General features: G+C 46.1%; 1 protein-coding gene across 1 annotated transcript; it reads right to left on the bottom strand.

Annotated features, from left to right (window-relative positions):
- Window positions 1-1,882: 1,882 nt before the first annotated feature.
- Window positions 1,883-9,005, bottom strand: LOC134395775 (vomeronasal type-2 receptor 26-like). The gene is made up of 4 exons (XM_063121937.1): window positions 8,850-9,005; window positions 8,045-8,272; window positions 3,224-3,227; window positions 1,883-2,793 (listed from the first exon to the last, which is right to left on the bottom strand). Exons 1-4 carry the CDS (start codon window positions 9,003-9,005, stop codon window positions 1,883-1,885), a joined length of 1,299 nt encoding a protein of 432 aa, XP_062978007.1.
- Window positions 9,006-16,053: the final 7,048 nt, after the last annotated feature.

Genomic DNA, 16,053 nt, shown 5'->3' with positions numbered 1-16,053 from the left:
TTGGACAGCATAATACTGATGAGAAAAAGCTCATAGACATCAGGACTAATAGCCATTGATGGCCTTCTCCTCCAGGAATTTATCCAACCCCTTTAAAAGCCATCCAAATTGGTGTCCATCTACATTTTGTGGTAGAAAATTCTATGTGCTGTGTGAAGAAGTCTTTCTTTTTATCTGTCCTGAATCTCCTATCAGTTAGCTTCATGGGATGGCCCCGGTTTCTTGTATTATTGGGAGAGGGAGAAAAAGAATGTCTCCCTGTCCACATCAGGGGTCTGGAAACAAAGCCCTATGAAGAGAGACTGAAAGAACTGGACATGTTTAGCCTGGAGAAGACAAGATTGAGGGGAGAAATGATAGCACTCTTCAAATACTTAAAAAGTTGTCACACAGAGGAGGGCCAGGATCTCTTCTCGATCCCCCCAGAGTGCAGGACACGGAATAACGGGCTCAAGTTACAGGAAGCCAGATTCCGGCTGGACATCAGGAAAAACTTTCTCACTGTTAGAGCAGTACGACAATGGAATCAGAGGCATTCTAGAGGCAGCTGGACAACCGTCTGTCAGGGATGCTTTAGGGTGGATTCCTTCATTGAGCAGGGGGTTGGACTCGATGGCCTTGTAGGCCCCTTCCAACTCTGCTATTCTATGATTCTATTCTATGATTCTATGAAAAACTGTGCCAACTCTCACATATGTCCTGGACTGTTGGACACACACCTGACAGAGGGTTGGCTGTTCCCCGAGCTGGTGGCTCATGCCAAACTGCAACAGCTTTGGGAAGGGGGCTCCCACCAGTGGCAGTTTTAGGGATCATAGCGAGAGAGCCGGAAAAACCGTGGCAAAAGCAGTCAGCGGTATTCCTGAATAACTGAGGGGTTGTCTCTAGATCCCCGTGGGAGTAGGTGAATGTCCCTATCTAGACAGGGATAACCTGGCTTCAGTCGTCCATGCTCTGGTAACCTCCAAGTTAGATTACTGCAATGCGCTCTATGTAGGGCTGCCTTTGAAGATGCTTCGGAAGCTGCAGCTCGTACAAAATGCAGCGGCCAGATTGATTTCGGGAACCAGAAGGTTCGACCATATAACACCTGCTCTGGTCCGCTTGCACTGGCTGCCTGTATGTTTCCGAGCCCGATTCAAGGTGCTGGTTTTGACTTATAAAGCCTTACATGGCTTGGGACCACAATACCTGATGGAACGCCTCTCCTGAAGTGAGTATACCCGGTCTAAACTACTTGGGGCCAGGATACCTGAGAGAGCGCCTTCTCCCCTATCAACCCGCCTGATCATTGAGGTCGTTGGAGGGTATGCTCCTGGTGGTTCCACGTGGGCCTGTGGCCTGATTCGAATCCACCAAGAGAAGAGCCTTTAGTGTAGTGGCCCCTTCCCTGTGGAACTCTCTGCCCCTGGAGGTCAGGCAGGCTCCAACACTAGGCTGCTTCTGGCGCCTCCTGAAAACATCACTGTTTTGATAAACCTTCCTCAACTGACTAACCACTGTTTTATTGGTTCTTTTGTTTTTAAATTTAACAATTTTATAAATGTTATAAATAAATAAATTACACAAATAAAGCATTGATGTTAAAGGCCCCGTATTTTAATTATCCTTGACTAGTATTTCATAATGCATGTGAAAGGAAGGGAGATAATAATAATAATAATAATAATAATAATAATAATAATAATAATAATTTTATTTCTAATAAATTGATTTGTTACTTTAGTAGCTTCTAATAGCTTACATTCCCAAGACAGGCATGTGGATTTCATAACCCAATAGCTTTGCCTATTGAGCAGTATAGAAATGTGAAATAAATAAATAAAATCAATAAATAAAACTGCTGTGCTGGAAACTGTCTAAATGTAAAATACATTAAGAGTCAGATGCTGTCTTTTTCCCCCAACATGAGATGCTCCTTTGAATTCAAATCTGGCCTCAATATAATAATGTAGCACTTGGGAAGAAAGATGCAGCCCAATAACCCAGCACTGGAGGCCAACATGGAGAAGACCTGCACGGCAACCATGTATTTCCCCTTGGTGCTCAGGTAGGTGGGCACAAAGGACACCCAAACGCTGCAGAAGACCAGCATGCTGAAGGTGATCAGCTTGGCTTCGTTGAAGGACCCAGGCAGCTTCCTGGCTAAGAAAGCCACCGTGAAGCAGATGGCAGCCAGGAAGCCCATGTAGCCAAGGGCAGCATAGAACATGGCGACAGACCCTTCGTTACATTGCAGGATGATCTGTCCAGGCTGGGAGTGCATGTCTGAATCTGGGAATGGAGGAGACATGACCACCTGGATAATGCAAATAATAACTTGGACGCTGGAACAGGAAAGGACAATGGCGTTGGTCAAACTCTTCCCTAGCCATCTCCTCACCCTGTTCCCTGGCTTTGTGGCCAGAAAGGCCAACACCACAGTGATTGTTTTGGCCAACAGTGAAGAGACGGCAACTGAGAAGATGATGCTGAAGACCGTTTGTCGGAGGAGGCAGGTCGCTTTCCTTGGCCGGCCGATGAAGAGGAAGGAGGACGAGAAGGAAAGCAGGAGGGAGATGAGGAGAACGTAGGAGAGGTCCCGGTTGTTGGCTTTGACTATGGGAGTGTCTAGGAACCTAATGAAGATTCCTAAGACAAAGCCTGTGATTAAGGACAAGCATAAGGCACAGGAAGCCAGGATGATCCCCAAATATTCTTTGAAGGACAAGAAGGTCATAACCTTGGGTATACACATATTTTGTTCCTTGTTTGGATACTGATCTTCTGGACATTTGGTGCAATGGTCTGCATCTGAGGAGAAGGAAGTGATTTCAGGGTCACTAACATCAAGCATACGTCTGTAATGGTAAAGTGTTCAGTAATATTCAAGTTAGTTACCCGCAAACACAATTTGCAGAGAAAAAGAAATCTTACAAAAGGCTTAGACTGCACTGTTTAAAACAGTCTAAGGCTTTAGCTAGACCTAAGGTTTATCCCGGGATCGTCCCGGGGTTGTCCCTGCCTGCTCCCGGGACTGTGTGTCATTTACACGAACAGGGATGTCCCCGGGATGATCCCGGGATAAACCTTAGGTCTAGCTAAGGCCTACGTGTTTACATCTTATATCTTTTCAAAACATTCATAAACACAACTTGGTGTAAACTCCAGGACGGACCCTGTGACGTCCTTGTTCTGATTCATCAATGATTTGAATCTCGAGGTTTGTCAATGGGCCACTAACCTTTCTGCAGGGCAAGGTAAGTGAGGGTGGTTAAATTGTGATTATGTAGCCACCATGGTTAGGGAAAACTGCCCGACACACAACATGCCAAGTCATCATGATTAGTTCAAAATGTTTAACCATCATGGCTTAACGTGTTGTGTGAACAAGCCCAATGTCTAAAGTATGGCATCTGGGGATGCAGTGCCTATATCTGTCTCACAATTGTCCACACAGCACACAGAGGACATGTGGGTGTTTAGAATGGCTTTGGGCTCCTTTAGCGTTGACTGTGAAATTATTTTCTAATTAATTAATTTATTAAATTTATATACCGCCCCATAGACGAAGCTCTCTGGGTGGTTTACAAAATGCTGTGACTATCAGAATCATAGAATCATAGAGTAGTAGAGTTGGAAGGGGCTATAAGGCCATCAAGTCCAGCCCCCTGCTCAATGCAGGAATCCACCCTAAAGCATCCCTGACAGATGGTTGTCCAGCTGCCTCTTGAAGGCCTCTAGTGTGGGAGAGGCCACAATCTCCCTAGGTAACTGGTTCCATTGGCGTACTGCTCTAACAGTCAGGGAGTTTTTCCTAATGTCCAGCTGGAATCTGGCTTCCTTTAACTTCAGCCTGTTATTCCATGTCCTGCACTCTGGGAGGATCGAGAAGAGATCTTGGCCCTCCTTTGTGTGACAACCGTTTAAGTCTTTGAAGAGTGCTATCATGCCTCCCCTCAATCTTGTCTTCTCCAGGCTAAACATGCCCAGTTCTTTCAGTCTCTCTTCATAGGGCTTTGTTTCCAGACCCCTGATCATCCTGGTTGCCCTCCTCTGAACACACTCCGGCTTGTCTGCGTCCTTCTTGAATTATTAAAAGTATTTATTTAGTTTTATCTGTTGGCCATTGTAATTTTTGCCCTTGTAAGCCATCTTTATGGGGGCAGGTTGCAATGGAAAACAACAGTATATCTCTGTATATAAAAGCCCAGAGGCCTCATCCAAGCCACTTATGCAAATAGGAGAGAAGGCAGAGGCAGTGGATTGGCCTACTGGTTGGTGATGCCACAATGACATCGCCAACCAGTAGGCCAATCCACTGCCTCTGCATTCTCTCCTATTTGCATGTTTAAAAATTCTGAGCTCACAGGGCGTTCTATGGAAGTACCAAGAAAAACAACTGCCATCTAGGGAAGTTCCAAGAAAGAAGGCCAGGGGGCGCCTCCAAGCCACTTCTAGGTTTTGCCCTCTGGCGCCATCTAGGGACATTTCTCGGAACTGTGGCCTTCTAGGGAAGTTCCAAGTTCCGAAGAAAGCTCACTGCCAGGAGTTTCCGGCCTAGCAGAGGGGCCAGAACCCACTAACTTCCTCACCAGACTGCTCCTCTACACCTGTCGTATGACAGGATTTTTTGCTAATATATATATTTCAATAAATTAATTCTGGAGTACCGGCCATTCATGTAAGCCCCTGGGCATGCCAACTGAACCCCTATGGTCAAAGTTTTAAAACTCTCTGAAGATGGCTGAGTTGCAATTTCACCAAGGCCAGGCGTTCCTTCTGGAGTCACCCACCTTCCTGAGTGGAGATGGTCCCTTCTGCACACATAGAACAGGTATAGCAGCAAAGGGGCTTTCCTTCCAGAATCACCTTGGTGGATCCAGGGTGACAGCTTTCAGTACACCTGGAACGAGGAAGGGTCTAGCCGAAAAGACAAGTAGATCAAGCAAACTGTGTTAGGTGCTGTCCATAGACATGAGTCATAGAGGAGGGAATTTTTCATTGGGACTGCCAGTCCCAGCTCTGGATATATTTATTTATTTATTTATTTATTTATATTTATTTATTACATTTATATACCGCCCCATAGCCAAAGCTCTCTGGGCAGTTTACAAAAGTTAAAAACAGTGCACATTAAAAAGTATAGAAAATTTAAAACCATCAAAAACATTCAAACAACAGTATAAAAACAACAGTATAAAAAGCATGGTATCCATTAGAAACAGCAGTTCTGGGGTACGTTAAAAACAAACAAACTTTTCATTGTTAAATGCTGTTAAATGCCTGGGAGAAGAGAAAAGTCTTGACCTGGCACTGAAAAGATAACAATGTTGGCGCCAGGCGAGCTGCATCGGGGAAATAATTCCATAATTGGGGGGCCACCACTGAAAAGGCCCTCTCCCTTGTTGCCATCCTCCGAGCTGCCCTTGGAGTAGGCACTCGGAGGAGGACCTTAGATGTTGAGCGCAGTGTACGAGTAGGTTCATGTCGGGAGAGGCGTTCCATCAGGTATTGTGGTCCCAAGCCGTGTAGGGCTTTATTCGTTAAAACCAGCACCTTGAATTGGGCTCGGAACGTATAGGCAGCCAATGCAAGCGGGCCAGAATCGGCGTTATATGTTCAAACCTCCTTGTCCCAGTTATCAACCTGGCTGCTGCATTTTGCACAAACTGCAGCTTTTGAACTGTCTTCAAAGGCAGCCCTGCGTAGAGTGCATTGCAGTAATCTAACTTGGAGTTTACCAGAGCATGGACAACTGAAGCCAGGTTATCCCTGTCCAAATAGGGGCGTAGCTGGGCCACCAACCGAAGTTGGTAGAAGGCGCTCTGTGCCACTGAGGCCACCTGAGCCTCAAGTGACAGAGATGGTTTCCTGTAGGGTGACCAACTGTCAGGATTTCCCCGGATTTGTCCTTGTTTTTGTTCTTTCCATGGTGTCAGGGGGGATTTTCTATAATTTTCAATAATGTCCTGGAATGACACACCTTCCTCTTTAAGGCTGCCATTAGCATGGCAGGAGGGAGTGACATGCTTTCTTGAGGCACATCATTCCCCCACCCCGAGCTCCAATTGAGGTCTTAAAGGGGAAAGTGGGTCATTTGTGGACATTATAGAAAAGGCCCCAATTGGAGTGGATGGTGGTGGTACAGAATGAAATCCTTTCCCCTCCTCCACTCCAATCGGGTTCTTTATGGTGGCGGGGGAATAACGTACTTTCTGCAGGACTCAGAAAGCTGCTTCCCCACTCACACACTAGGTGTCCTCTTTTTTGGTTTCCCAAATATGGCCACCCTAGTTTCCTGCTACCAAGTAATCTAATTCATTTTCTTTTGTCCTTGGAGCTGTTTGAAGATGATGTTTTTGACACCCATCTACATGGAAAGGACAGAGCGGTGACACTTGATACAGTGTGGCTTCAGACCCTTCCTTCTCCAATCCAACACTCTTAACCACTACACCACACTTTTTAGAGGATGTGTAATATTTTGAAAGACCTTCTAAACTGTGCATCCTCCAATGGCTAATGAAATCCCATGTGGGCCACCTACACAGGAGGAAGACAATATATAACTGGACTATCAGCTTCTACTGTAACGTTCAACCTGTTCATCGCCCATGCAAAGATGACTGTCCTGGAGTTCCGTACAGCTGCATGCACCGGCCGCCATTTTGGAAAGGCCATGTGTACCCTAAACAACTCCAAGGGAAAGTGGAGAGAGAGCATGGACCACAGTTTCACAAGCATGGCATGAAACAGTTCTGGGTGTGTGGGGGAGTAATGGGAATAAGAATTAAAGAGTCCTGTATGAGCTAAAGGGTCTATAACGATGGGCTCTCACAGGCCTTAGCTAGACCTAAGGTTTATCTCGGGATCGTCCCGGGGTCATCCCTGTTCATGTAAATGACATACAGGGGATCCTGAGAGCAGGCAGGGATGACCCCGGAATGATCCCAGGATAAACCTTAGGTCTAGCTAAGGCCACACAGAGACATTCTAAGTCCTCACTGAAAAGCACCCTCTCATTCTGCATGGAGTCAGGCCAACTTGCAGATTTTTTTTTAATTTTTATTTTTTTTTAAAAAAAAAGGGCAATGCAATTTGCACAAATTACTCGTAATACAGTTGTAATTGGTGCAAATCTGCAAAGGAACAAAATACAAAACCAAAAATAGCCCACTCCAAAGATCCTAGATTATGAGAAGAAATCCCGGCCAGGTCTACACTGAGCAGGATATAACATAGAATCATAGAATCATAGAATGGCAGAGTTGGGAGGGGCCTACAAGGCCATCGAGTCCAACCCCCTGCTCAATGCAGGAATCCACCCTAAAGCATCCCTGACAGATGGTTGTCAGCTGCCTCTTCAATGCCTCTAGTGTGGGAGAGCCCACAACCTCCCTAGGTCACTGATTCCATTGTCATACTGCTCTAACAGTCAGGAAGTTTTTCCTGATGTCCAGCTGGAATCTGGCTTCCTTTAACTTGAGCCCATTATTCCATGTCCTGCACTCTGGGAGGATCGAGAAGAGTTCCTGGCCCTCCTCTGTGTGACAACCTTGTAAGTATTTGAAGAGTGCTATCATGTCTTCCCTCAATCTTCTCTTCTCCTTCTTGAATTGTGGAGCCCAGAACTGGACGCAATACTCTAGATGAGGCCTAACCAGGGCCAAATAGAGAGGAACCAGTACCTCATGTGATTTGGAAGTTATACTTCTATTAATGCAGCCCAAAATAGCATTTGCCTTTCTTGCAGCCATATCACACTGTTGGCTCATATTCAGCTTGTGATCTACAACAATTCCAAGATCCTTCTCGTTTGGGAAATGGTTTGAAAACACTATATGGATTGTGTCCTGGGCCCCAACAGTTGTCACTACCCTTATGAACGATTATAAAGCAGTAGTGTAGATCCTGCCCCTGGCTTGGATTGCAAAGGCAAGTCACGTTGGGGGCACCACGAGAATCTATTGGATGCCCCAAAGCCCAGGTTCCACAGTGATGGACATCCCTAGAAACAGCCGTTCTTAAAAGGCAATAAAACAAAACAAATGGTTTTCCTCACCTGATGAAACTTCCTGGACCACACGGTGGCATCTTGGTCAATGGTGAATTTCAGGGCTGGGGTTCCTTGTCCATCAATAGTCCCAAACTTCACTGCCCGAAAAGACTTATTTGGAAAGGCCACCCAGTTCACACTATCGAATTTGGCTGCCAGTTCCCCCTTCTCATCCAGATACACTCCATCCATGGAAGAATTGTAGAAGTGTGGGTTTCCAAGGAAAGGGTGAACCTACAATGGAAGAGGAAACACCAGTATGTGTGCGGGGTGAGGTGGGGGAAACAAAGTTGAATATCTCTGCTGGAGGCGTCATCTCTGGCCATAGCTAGACCTAAGGCTTATCCCAGGATCATCCCAGGTTCGTACCTGCCTGAGCGCTGGATGCCCTGTGTGGCACTTAGGGCCTTGCTAGACCTAGCAGATAATCCGTGTGGGAGGAGGGGCCAGGCCGCACTAGAAGTAGTGCGGCCTGTAGGCCCCGTCCACACATAAGATGCGACGGGGCCGTGGGAAGTCCCGTCGCGTCCTCCATTTTCTTTCCCCCCTAAAGGGCCATGTGCGCAGGAGCGCACCAATGAAAAGGTAAGTACTTTTTTTAAAAAAAAATTAAAGGGTTCCCCACTCCCCCTGCCCGTCCCCTGTCCCCGCTCGCCATGCCCTGTCCCCCGTCCAAGTCCGCCATGCCCTGTCCCCTGTTCCTGTCCCCGATGCCCGTCCCCACTCACCATGCCTGTCCCCGTCCTTCTTCCCCCCTGTCTGCCAGGCCCTGTCCCTGCTCGGCATGCCCATCCCCGATGCCTGTCCCCACTCGGCGGCCTGCCCATCCCCATCCCCGAAGCCTGTCCCCGCTCGGCATGCCCATCCCCGTCTCCAATGCCTGTCCCTGCTCGGCGTGCCCATCCCCATCCCCGATGCCTGTCCCCACTCGGTGTGCCCGTCCCCGATGCCGGTCCCTGCTCGCCATGCCTGTCCCCATTCTTCTTCCCCCCCTCTCCTGCCAGGTCCGGTCTTTCCCCTAGCCCCCATCTCTCCTGCCCAATGGAGCGCTGTGCTCAGTCTGTGGCTTCTCCCAGCCACTCGCGAGTAAGCGAGCAGCCGGGAAAAGCCACGGACCCTGCTAGACTTTCCACAGCCCTGGCCTCAGTCCGGGGCTGTGGAAAAGCTGGGCCATAACCGCATCTGGTTATCCCGGGTTAAGGGAGGACTGGATGCACAGGAGGGAGACTGGGCCTAACTCCTCGTCTAGCAACGGCCTTAGATGAACAGGTTTGACCCCAGAACAATTCTGGGATAAACCTTAGGTCTAGCTACAGCCTCTGTCTGTTGGAGTTCACATCTCCAAGGACTTGGGACCTTGCAGATGGATGACGGATCCCTCTCTCTATTAGCAGATTTGCAACTGGCCTGAATTCCCCTATTGATGCTTCAGTCTACATTTCATTTTTTACACCCCGTGATGATATGCCCACAAGGGAATCTGGGAAGCAGGCAGAGACAATCCCTCCATGTTCCTGGGATAATCCTTAGGTATAGAAAGGGCCATTGCTATTCCATGTTAACAAACCACAAAACTGAATAACTGATTGTCAAAGTGAAGGAAAAGGGATACCTGCCATGGCTGTACCCTTCGCAGTCCCAGTCTGTCTCCACCGTTCATCACCCTCCACTTGGATCTGGATGAATGCGCAGCACTTAAAGCACGTGCCACCGCTTGGATGAGGTTGTAGCTGCCGTAGTTGTCCAGAGACAGAGTTTTTTCAACCATCTCTTTGGGCAAATCCTCCAGCATTTCCTTTTCTTTGCACCTTTCCTTCCCTTTCACAGTCCACACAGGCTTTGAATAAGCACAGTTAAATGCTTTCTCCCCAAACGCCAGCATAGGATAGAAAAATGTCTCCCAATTGTCATAACTGGCTCTTTTGTTTATATGGATTAAGAAGGAAAAAAATCCACGGAGCTGCTGGGAAGACAAAATACTGTAAGATAAATTCAAGGTGAGGTCCCATAAAGCTGTTGTGATCCACACTTTCCCCACAATGGGTTTTACATAAATTTCAACCGTGTCTTGCAAAATGCGGATTATACTGTAGAATAGGCGAATCTCCCCATAGTAAATGAATACATTGACTTTGTTCCATGCCCAAAAGGTTTCCAGAGGTGGTATCTCAGATTTCAATGCCTTTTCTGAAATGCTGAGTGAGAAGGCTGCACAAATAGAATGCCTGATGAGCACGGGGGTCAATGTCCTCATGAACCTTCCTCCATTGTCATTGTCCGGAGCAATGAGACCGATCCACGTCCATCCAAAATGCAGGAGCAGTTGGACAATCCCTAGATACTGATGTTCTTCTTTGGGGACCATCCGGTAGACAAAAGGGAACTGAGTTTTATCATACAGAGCTTGAGAAACAAAACCAAAACTGACCTAGTAAGGAATGGAAGAAATTATTATTGTTGTTATTATTATTATTATTATTATTATTATTATTATTATTATTAGCAAAAAAGCCCGTCATACAACAGGTGTAGAGGAGCAGTCTGGTTAGGAGGTTAGTGGGTTCTGGCCCCTCTGCTAGGCCGGAAACTCCTGGCAGTGAGCTTTCTTCGGAACTTGGAACTTCCCTAGAAGGTCACAGTTCCGAGAAACGTCGCTAGATGGCACCAGAGGGCAAAACCTGGAATTGGCTTGGAGGCACCCTCTGGCCCTCTCTCTTGGAACTTCCCTAGACGGCAGTTATTTTTCTTGGTAGATGGCAGTTGTTTTTCTTAGAACTTCCATAGAAGGCCCTTTGAGCTCAGAATTTTTAAACATGCAAATAGGAGAGAATGCAGAGGCAGTGGATTGGCCTATAAGTGCAAATCAGAAAGAACATGCTAATAGGAGAGAAGGCAGAGGCAGTGGATTGGCCTACTGGTTGGCGATGTCATTGTGGCATCACCAACCAGTAGGCCAATCCACTGCCTCTGCCTTCTCTCCTATTTGCATAAGTGGCTTGGAGGAGGCCTCTGGGCTTTTACATATATATAGATTATTTATTAGATTTATATACTGCCCCAGAGCCAAAGCTCTCCGGGCGGTTTACAAAAGCGAATTAGGCCATAGCTAGATGGGTCTTTATCCCAGGGAAAACACCGGGATTGTCCCTGTGTGTCCACATGATGCACAGGGGATCCCTGGGAGCTCGCTCTCCACTTTGGTCCCAGTTTTTTGAACCCGAGACCACGGAACGTGTGGCTGGTTGCTGCGGTTTGACCTGGTTCCTCGTGATTCGCGTATGGGGTGCAACGCTCCTCAGGAGTGCTGTGCCTTTCGGGGGTACGGTGGGGGAGCGGGGAATATAATCTAATCTTTTTAAAAACTTACCTTTTGCGCACGAGCGTTCGTGCGCTGCTGCTCCTTTAAAAAATAAAAATGGAGGGTACGACGCCTGTCCTTCTGAGGTTGTAAGGTGTGATGTGTAAATGAAGGAAGGATCTCGTGTTAAACACAATGCGAGATCTTCCCTTCTCCATCGCGGGATTAAAGGTATGTCTAGCTAAGGCCTTAACGTCATAACCTCAGCAAAATCACGAAAGTATTATTATTATTATTATTATTATTATTATTATTATTATTATTATTATTTATTTATATAGCACCATCAGTGTACATGGTGCTGTACAGAGTAAAACAGTAAATAGCAAGACCCTGCCGCATAGGCTTACAATCTAATAAAATCATAGTAAAGCAATAAGGAAGGGAAGAGAATGCAAACAGGCACAGGGTAGGGTAAGCAGGCACAGGGTGCAACTGACCACTTATTTGAAACAAAATAACAGGTTACACTATTGAATTGGCAGAGTAAACCCATTTGAAGTCAATTAGAATTACTTATAGTCTCCAGAGAATGACAGGCCATTTGGAATTGACTTTCTAGGAGGAATCTTATTTATTTATTTATTTATTAAATTTATATACCACCCCATAGCAGTTTACAAAAGTTAAAAACAGTGAACAGTGAATCTTCCTTTCGCCTCATTGCTAGGAGTTGAACAAAACAAAAATATTTGCTAAATTGTAACACCCCATTTAATATTCAGAAGGGGAAGATATATTTGGTAAGTAAAAAATAATAAAATAATAAAAATCCAGAATCAAATATAAAATATTACAGGAGGCAAAAGAAAGAAGAGGCCTGGATTTATTGGATTTGAAATTTTGTTTCTTTACCTGTTGCTTGATATGGATAAAAGAATGGATATTGGTGAAAAACAAAACAGAAACAAACTTCAAAGTGATCTTGATAGGCTGGAGTGCTGGGCTGAAAACAACAGAATGAAATTTAATAGGGATAAATACCAAGTTCTTCATTTAGGAAATAGAAATCAAATGCACAGTTACAAGATGGGGGATACTTGGCTCAGCAATACTACAAACGAGAAGGATATTGGAATTGTTGTAGATCACAAGCTGAATAGGAGCCAACAGTGCAATATGGCTGCAAGAAAGGCAAATGCTATTTTGGGCTGCATTAATAGAAGTATAGCTTCCAAATCACGTGAGGTACTGGTTCCTATCTATTCAGCCCTGGTCAGGCCTCATCTAGAGTACTGAGTCCAGTTCTGGGCACCACAATTCAAGAAGGACGCAGACAAGCTAGAGCGTGTTCAGAGGAGGGCAACTGGGATGATCAGGGGTCTGGAAACAAAGCCATATGAAGAGAGACTGAAAGAACTGGGCATGTTTAGCCTGGAGAAGAGAAGATGGAGGGGAGACATGATAGCACTCTTCAAATACTTCAAAGGTTGTCACACAGAGGAGGGCCAGGATCTCTTCTCGATCCTCCCAGAGTGCAGGACACGGAATAAGGGGCTCAAGTTAAAGGAAACCAAATTCCATCTGGACATCAGGAAAACTTCCTGACTGTTAGAGCAGTACGACAATGGAACCAGTTACCTAGGGAGGTGGTGGGCTCTCCCACACGAGAGGCCTTCAAGAAGCAGCTGGACAACCATCTGTCAGGGATGGTTTAGGGTGGATTCCTGCATTGAGCAGGGGGTTGGACTCGATGGCCTTGTAGGCCCCTTCCAACTCTGCTATTCTATGATTCTATGATTCTATGAAAAGACTATTGGAATTTGAAGGATAACACGCACAGCTTTGCAGCTTGCTTGCAAAGCTGCAGATTGAAAAAGTCAGGGAATTACCTCAACTTTTTCAATTTGAGCCATGTCAGTATGTCTCTTCCATCATCTGACGTTGCTCCAGGGCCAATCCAGGGGCGGTCCATGGTGGAAGACGACTGGTGATTGGCTCCAGTACTGGATTGCCACCCAGTAATACTGACTCCCTCCTTGGTATCCGGACTACCTGATGCCACCCCGGGAGAGGAAAACTTTGAAAGCATTCAAAAATGGTACCTGGAGTGTGTCATGGGCCCCAACAGTTGTCAATACCATTATAAATTGTTATTAAGTAGTAGTGTAGATCCTGCCAAGGATGTAAAACCAAGGTCCTTTCTACACCTAAGGGTTATCCCAGGAAAATGGAGGGATTGTACCTGCCTGCTCTGGGGATCCCCTGGGTGGCATTTGGGTGCACAGAAACGACCCCGGGACGATCCCGGGATATAGGGCTCCTGTAGACATGCCCCAACTTTAAGCCTCCAAAAGAACTATTGTCTACCTCCAGACTAAGTTTTAGTCTACTGACTAATTCCAAGCAGCCCTTTCAACTTCTTTGGAGACATTCTACAGTTAGGATAACCATATGAAAAGGAGGACAGGGCTCTTGTATCTTTAACAGTTGCATAGAAAAGGGCATTTCAGCAGGAGTTCATTTGTATATATGGAGAACCTGGTGAAGTCCCCTCTTCATCACAATAATTAAAGGTGCAGGAGCTACACTAGAGGGACCAGATTTAAAAGAGGGCAGGGCACCTGCAGCTTTAACTGGGGTGATGAAGAGGAAATTTCGCCAGGTTCTCCATAAATACAAATGACACCTGCTGAAATTTCCTTTTCAATGCAACTTTTAAAGATACAAGAGCCCTGTCCTCCTTTTCATATGACCACCCTATCTACAGTGGAGTTATATTCCCCAGTATCTCCACCCTACCCCACCCCATTCATACTTGTGGGATTTTGTAGATACTTGACATGGTTGAAATATCTTTGGAAATGTCAGAACCGGCCCCTTCAATTATGGCCAACGGGCTGCTCCTTCTTCCACAGCTGTAGTTTGGAATGTCCTTATGCCCAGTGGACAGGAGGTCAGCCATGGAACTGTAGGTCATTCCTTGATCATAATAGTTGTCATAGACATCGTAGCCCAGGGTGATGTTGGGTAAGAGTTTGGGATTCTGGCTGATCTCACAAACAGCGAACAAGAAGGACAGGATGTGCCAATATTCTATGTTTCCTTTCCTGAAATAAAATATATGTCTCACCGTGTCGAATTCCACACAATCCATTGGGAGATAGTCTTGTTGCGAGGGAAATGGCCATTTCTCATTAAAGACAAATAAATGCACATAGGGCAGTCCTCTCATGGAGAGGGCATAACCTTGGAAGAACTAAATCAAAGAGAAATAGAAGAAGAGAAGATTGAGGGGAGACATGATAGCACTCTTCAAATACATAAGAGGTTATCACACAGAGGAGGGCCAGGATCTCTTCTCAATCCTCCCAGAGTGCAGGACACGGAATAACGGGCTCAAGTTACAGGAAGCCAGATTCCGGTTGGACATCAGGAAAAACTTCCTGACTGTTAGAGCAGTATGACAATGGAACCAGTTACCTTGGGGGGCTGTGGGCTTCCCCACACAAGAGCCCCTCAAGAGGGAGTTGGACAACCATCTGTCAGGGATACTTTAAGGTGGATTCCTGCATTGAGCAGGGGGTTGGACTCGATGGCCTTAGAGTAGGGTGGCCATATGAAAAGGAGGACAGGGCTCCTGCATCTTTAACAGTTGCATAGAAAAGGGAATTTCAGCAGGTGTCATTTGTAGGCATCTCACACCTGGTGAAATTTCCTCTTCATCACAACACTTAAAGATGCAGGAGCTATACTAGAGTGACCAGATTTAAAAGAGGGCAAGGCACCTGCAGCTTTAACTGCTGAGATGAAGAGGAAATTTCAGCAGGTTCCCCATATATACAAATGGCACCTGCTGAAATTCCCTTTTCAATACAACTGTTAAAGATACAGGAGCCCTGTCCTCCTTTTCATATGGTCACCCTACCTTAGAGGCCCCTTCCAACTCTACTATTCTATGATATTCTACTATTATACCACCCAGAGAGCTCCGGCTATTGGCCGGTATAGAAATGTAATAAATGAATAAATAAATAAATGATTCTATGATTCTAGTAGGGTGACCATATGAAAAGGAGGACAGGGCTCCTGTATCTTTACCAGTTGCATAGAAAAGAGAATTTCAGCAGGAGTCCTTTGTATGCATATCACACTTGGTGAAATTTCCTCTCCATCACAACAGTTAAAGCTGCAGGAGCTATACTGTGATCAGTTTTACAAGAGGGCAGGGCACCTGCAGCTTTAACTGTTGTGATGGAGAGGGAATTTCAGCAGGTTCCCCATATATACTAATGACACCTGCTGAAATTCCCTTTTCAATACAACTGTTAAAGCTACAGGAGCCCTGTCCTCCTCTTCATATGGCCACCCTAATTCTAGGCAGCCTGAGATTTATATGGGCTGCCTATTTGCCATTTTGACAATTACGTTGGAGCGGGATGAAATTTTACTTGGAAAAGGTACTCTCTAAGAATCAGTCCAGCCAGCCATGAAGGACACACCTGTCTTCCATTACAGAAGGAGTGGTGTCAGCAATATCTATCAAAGCCCTTCCTCAGCGCAATGGAAAAGAGACTAAGACCACAGCTAGACGTAAGGTTTATCCTGGGATCATCCGGGGTTCGCTGCCGCCTGAGCACAGGATTCCCTGTGTGTCACGTAGGCCACAGCTAGACCTAAGGTTTATCCTGGGATCATCCAGGGTTTGCCCCTGCCT

Source organism: Elgaria multicarinata, chromosome 3 (genome assembly GCF_023053635.1).
Source record: "Elgaria multicarinata webbii isolate HBS135686 ecotype San Diego chromosome 3, rElgMul1.1.pri, whole genome shotgun sequence".
Classification (NCBI taxonomy): domain Eukaryota; kingdom Metazoa; phylum Chordata; class Lepidosauria; order Squamata; family Anguidae; genus Elgaria; species Elgaria multicarinata.
The sequence above is the reverse complement of the archived record's forward strand: the minus strand, read 5'-3'. Positions and strand labels throughout refer to the sequence as shown.

Coding starts and splice junctions, on each gene's coding strand:
- LOC134395775 (XM_063121937.1), bottom strand. CDS start 9,005: ATGGCGAGCAGGGACCGGCATCGGGGACGGGCACACCGAGTGGGGACA. Junction 8,273..8,849: donor GGGGATGGGCAGGCCGCCGA/GTGGGGACAGGC, acceptor CTTCCATTGTAG/GTTCACCCTTTCCTTGGAAA.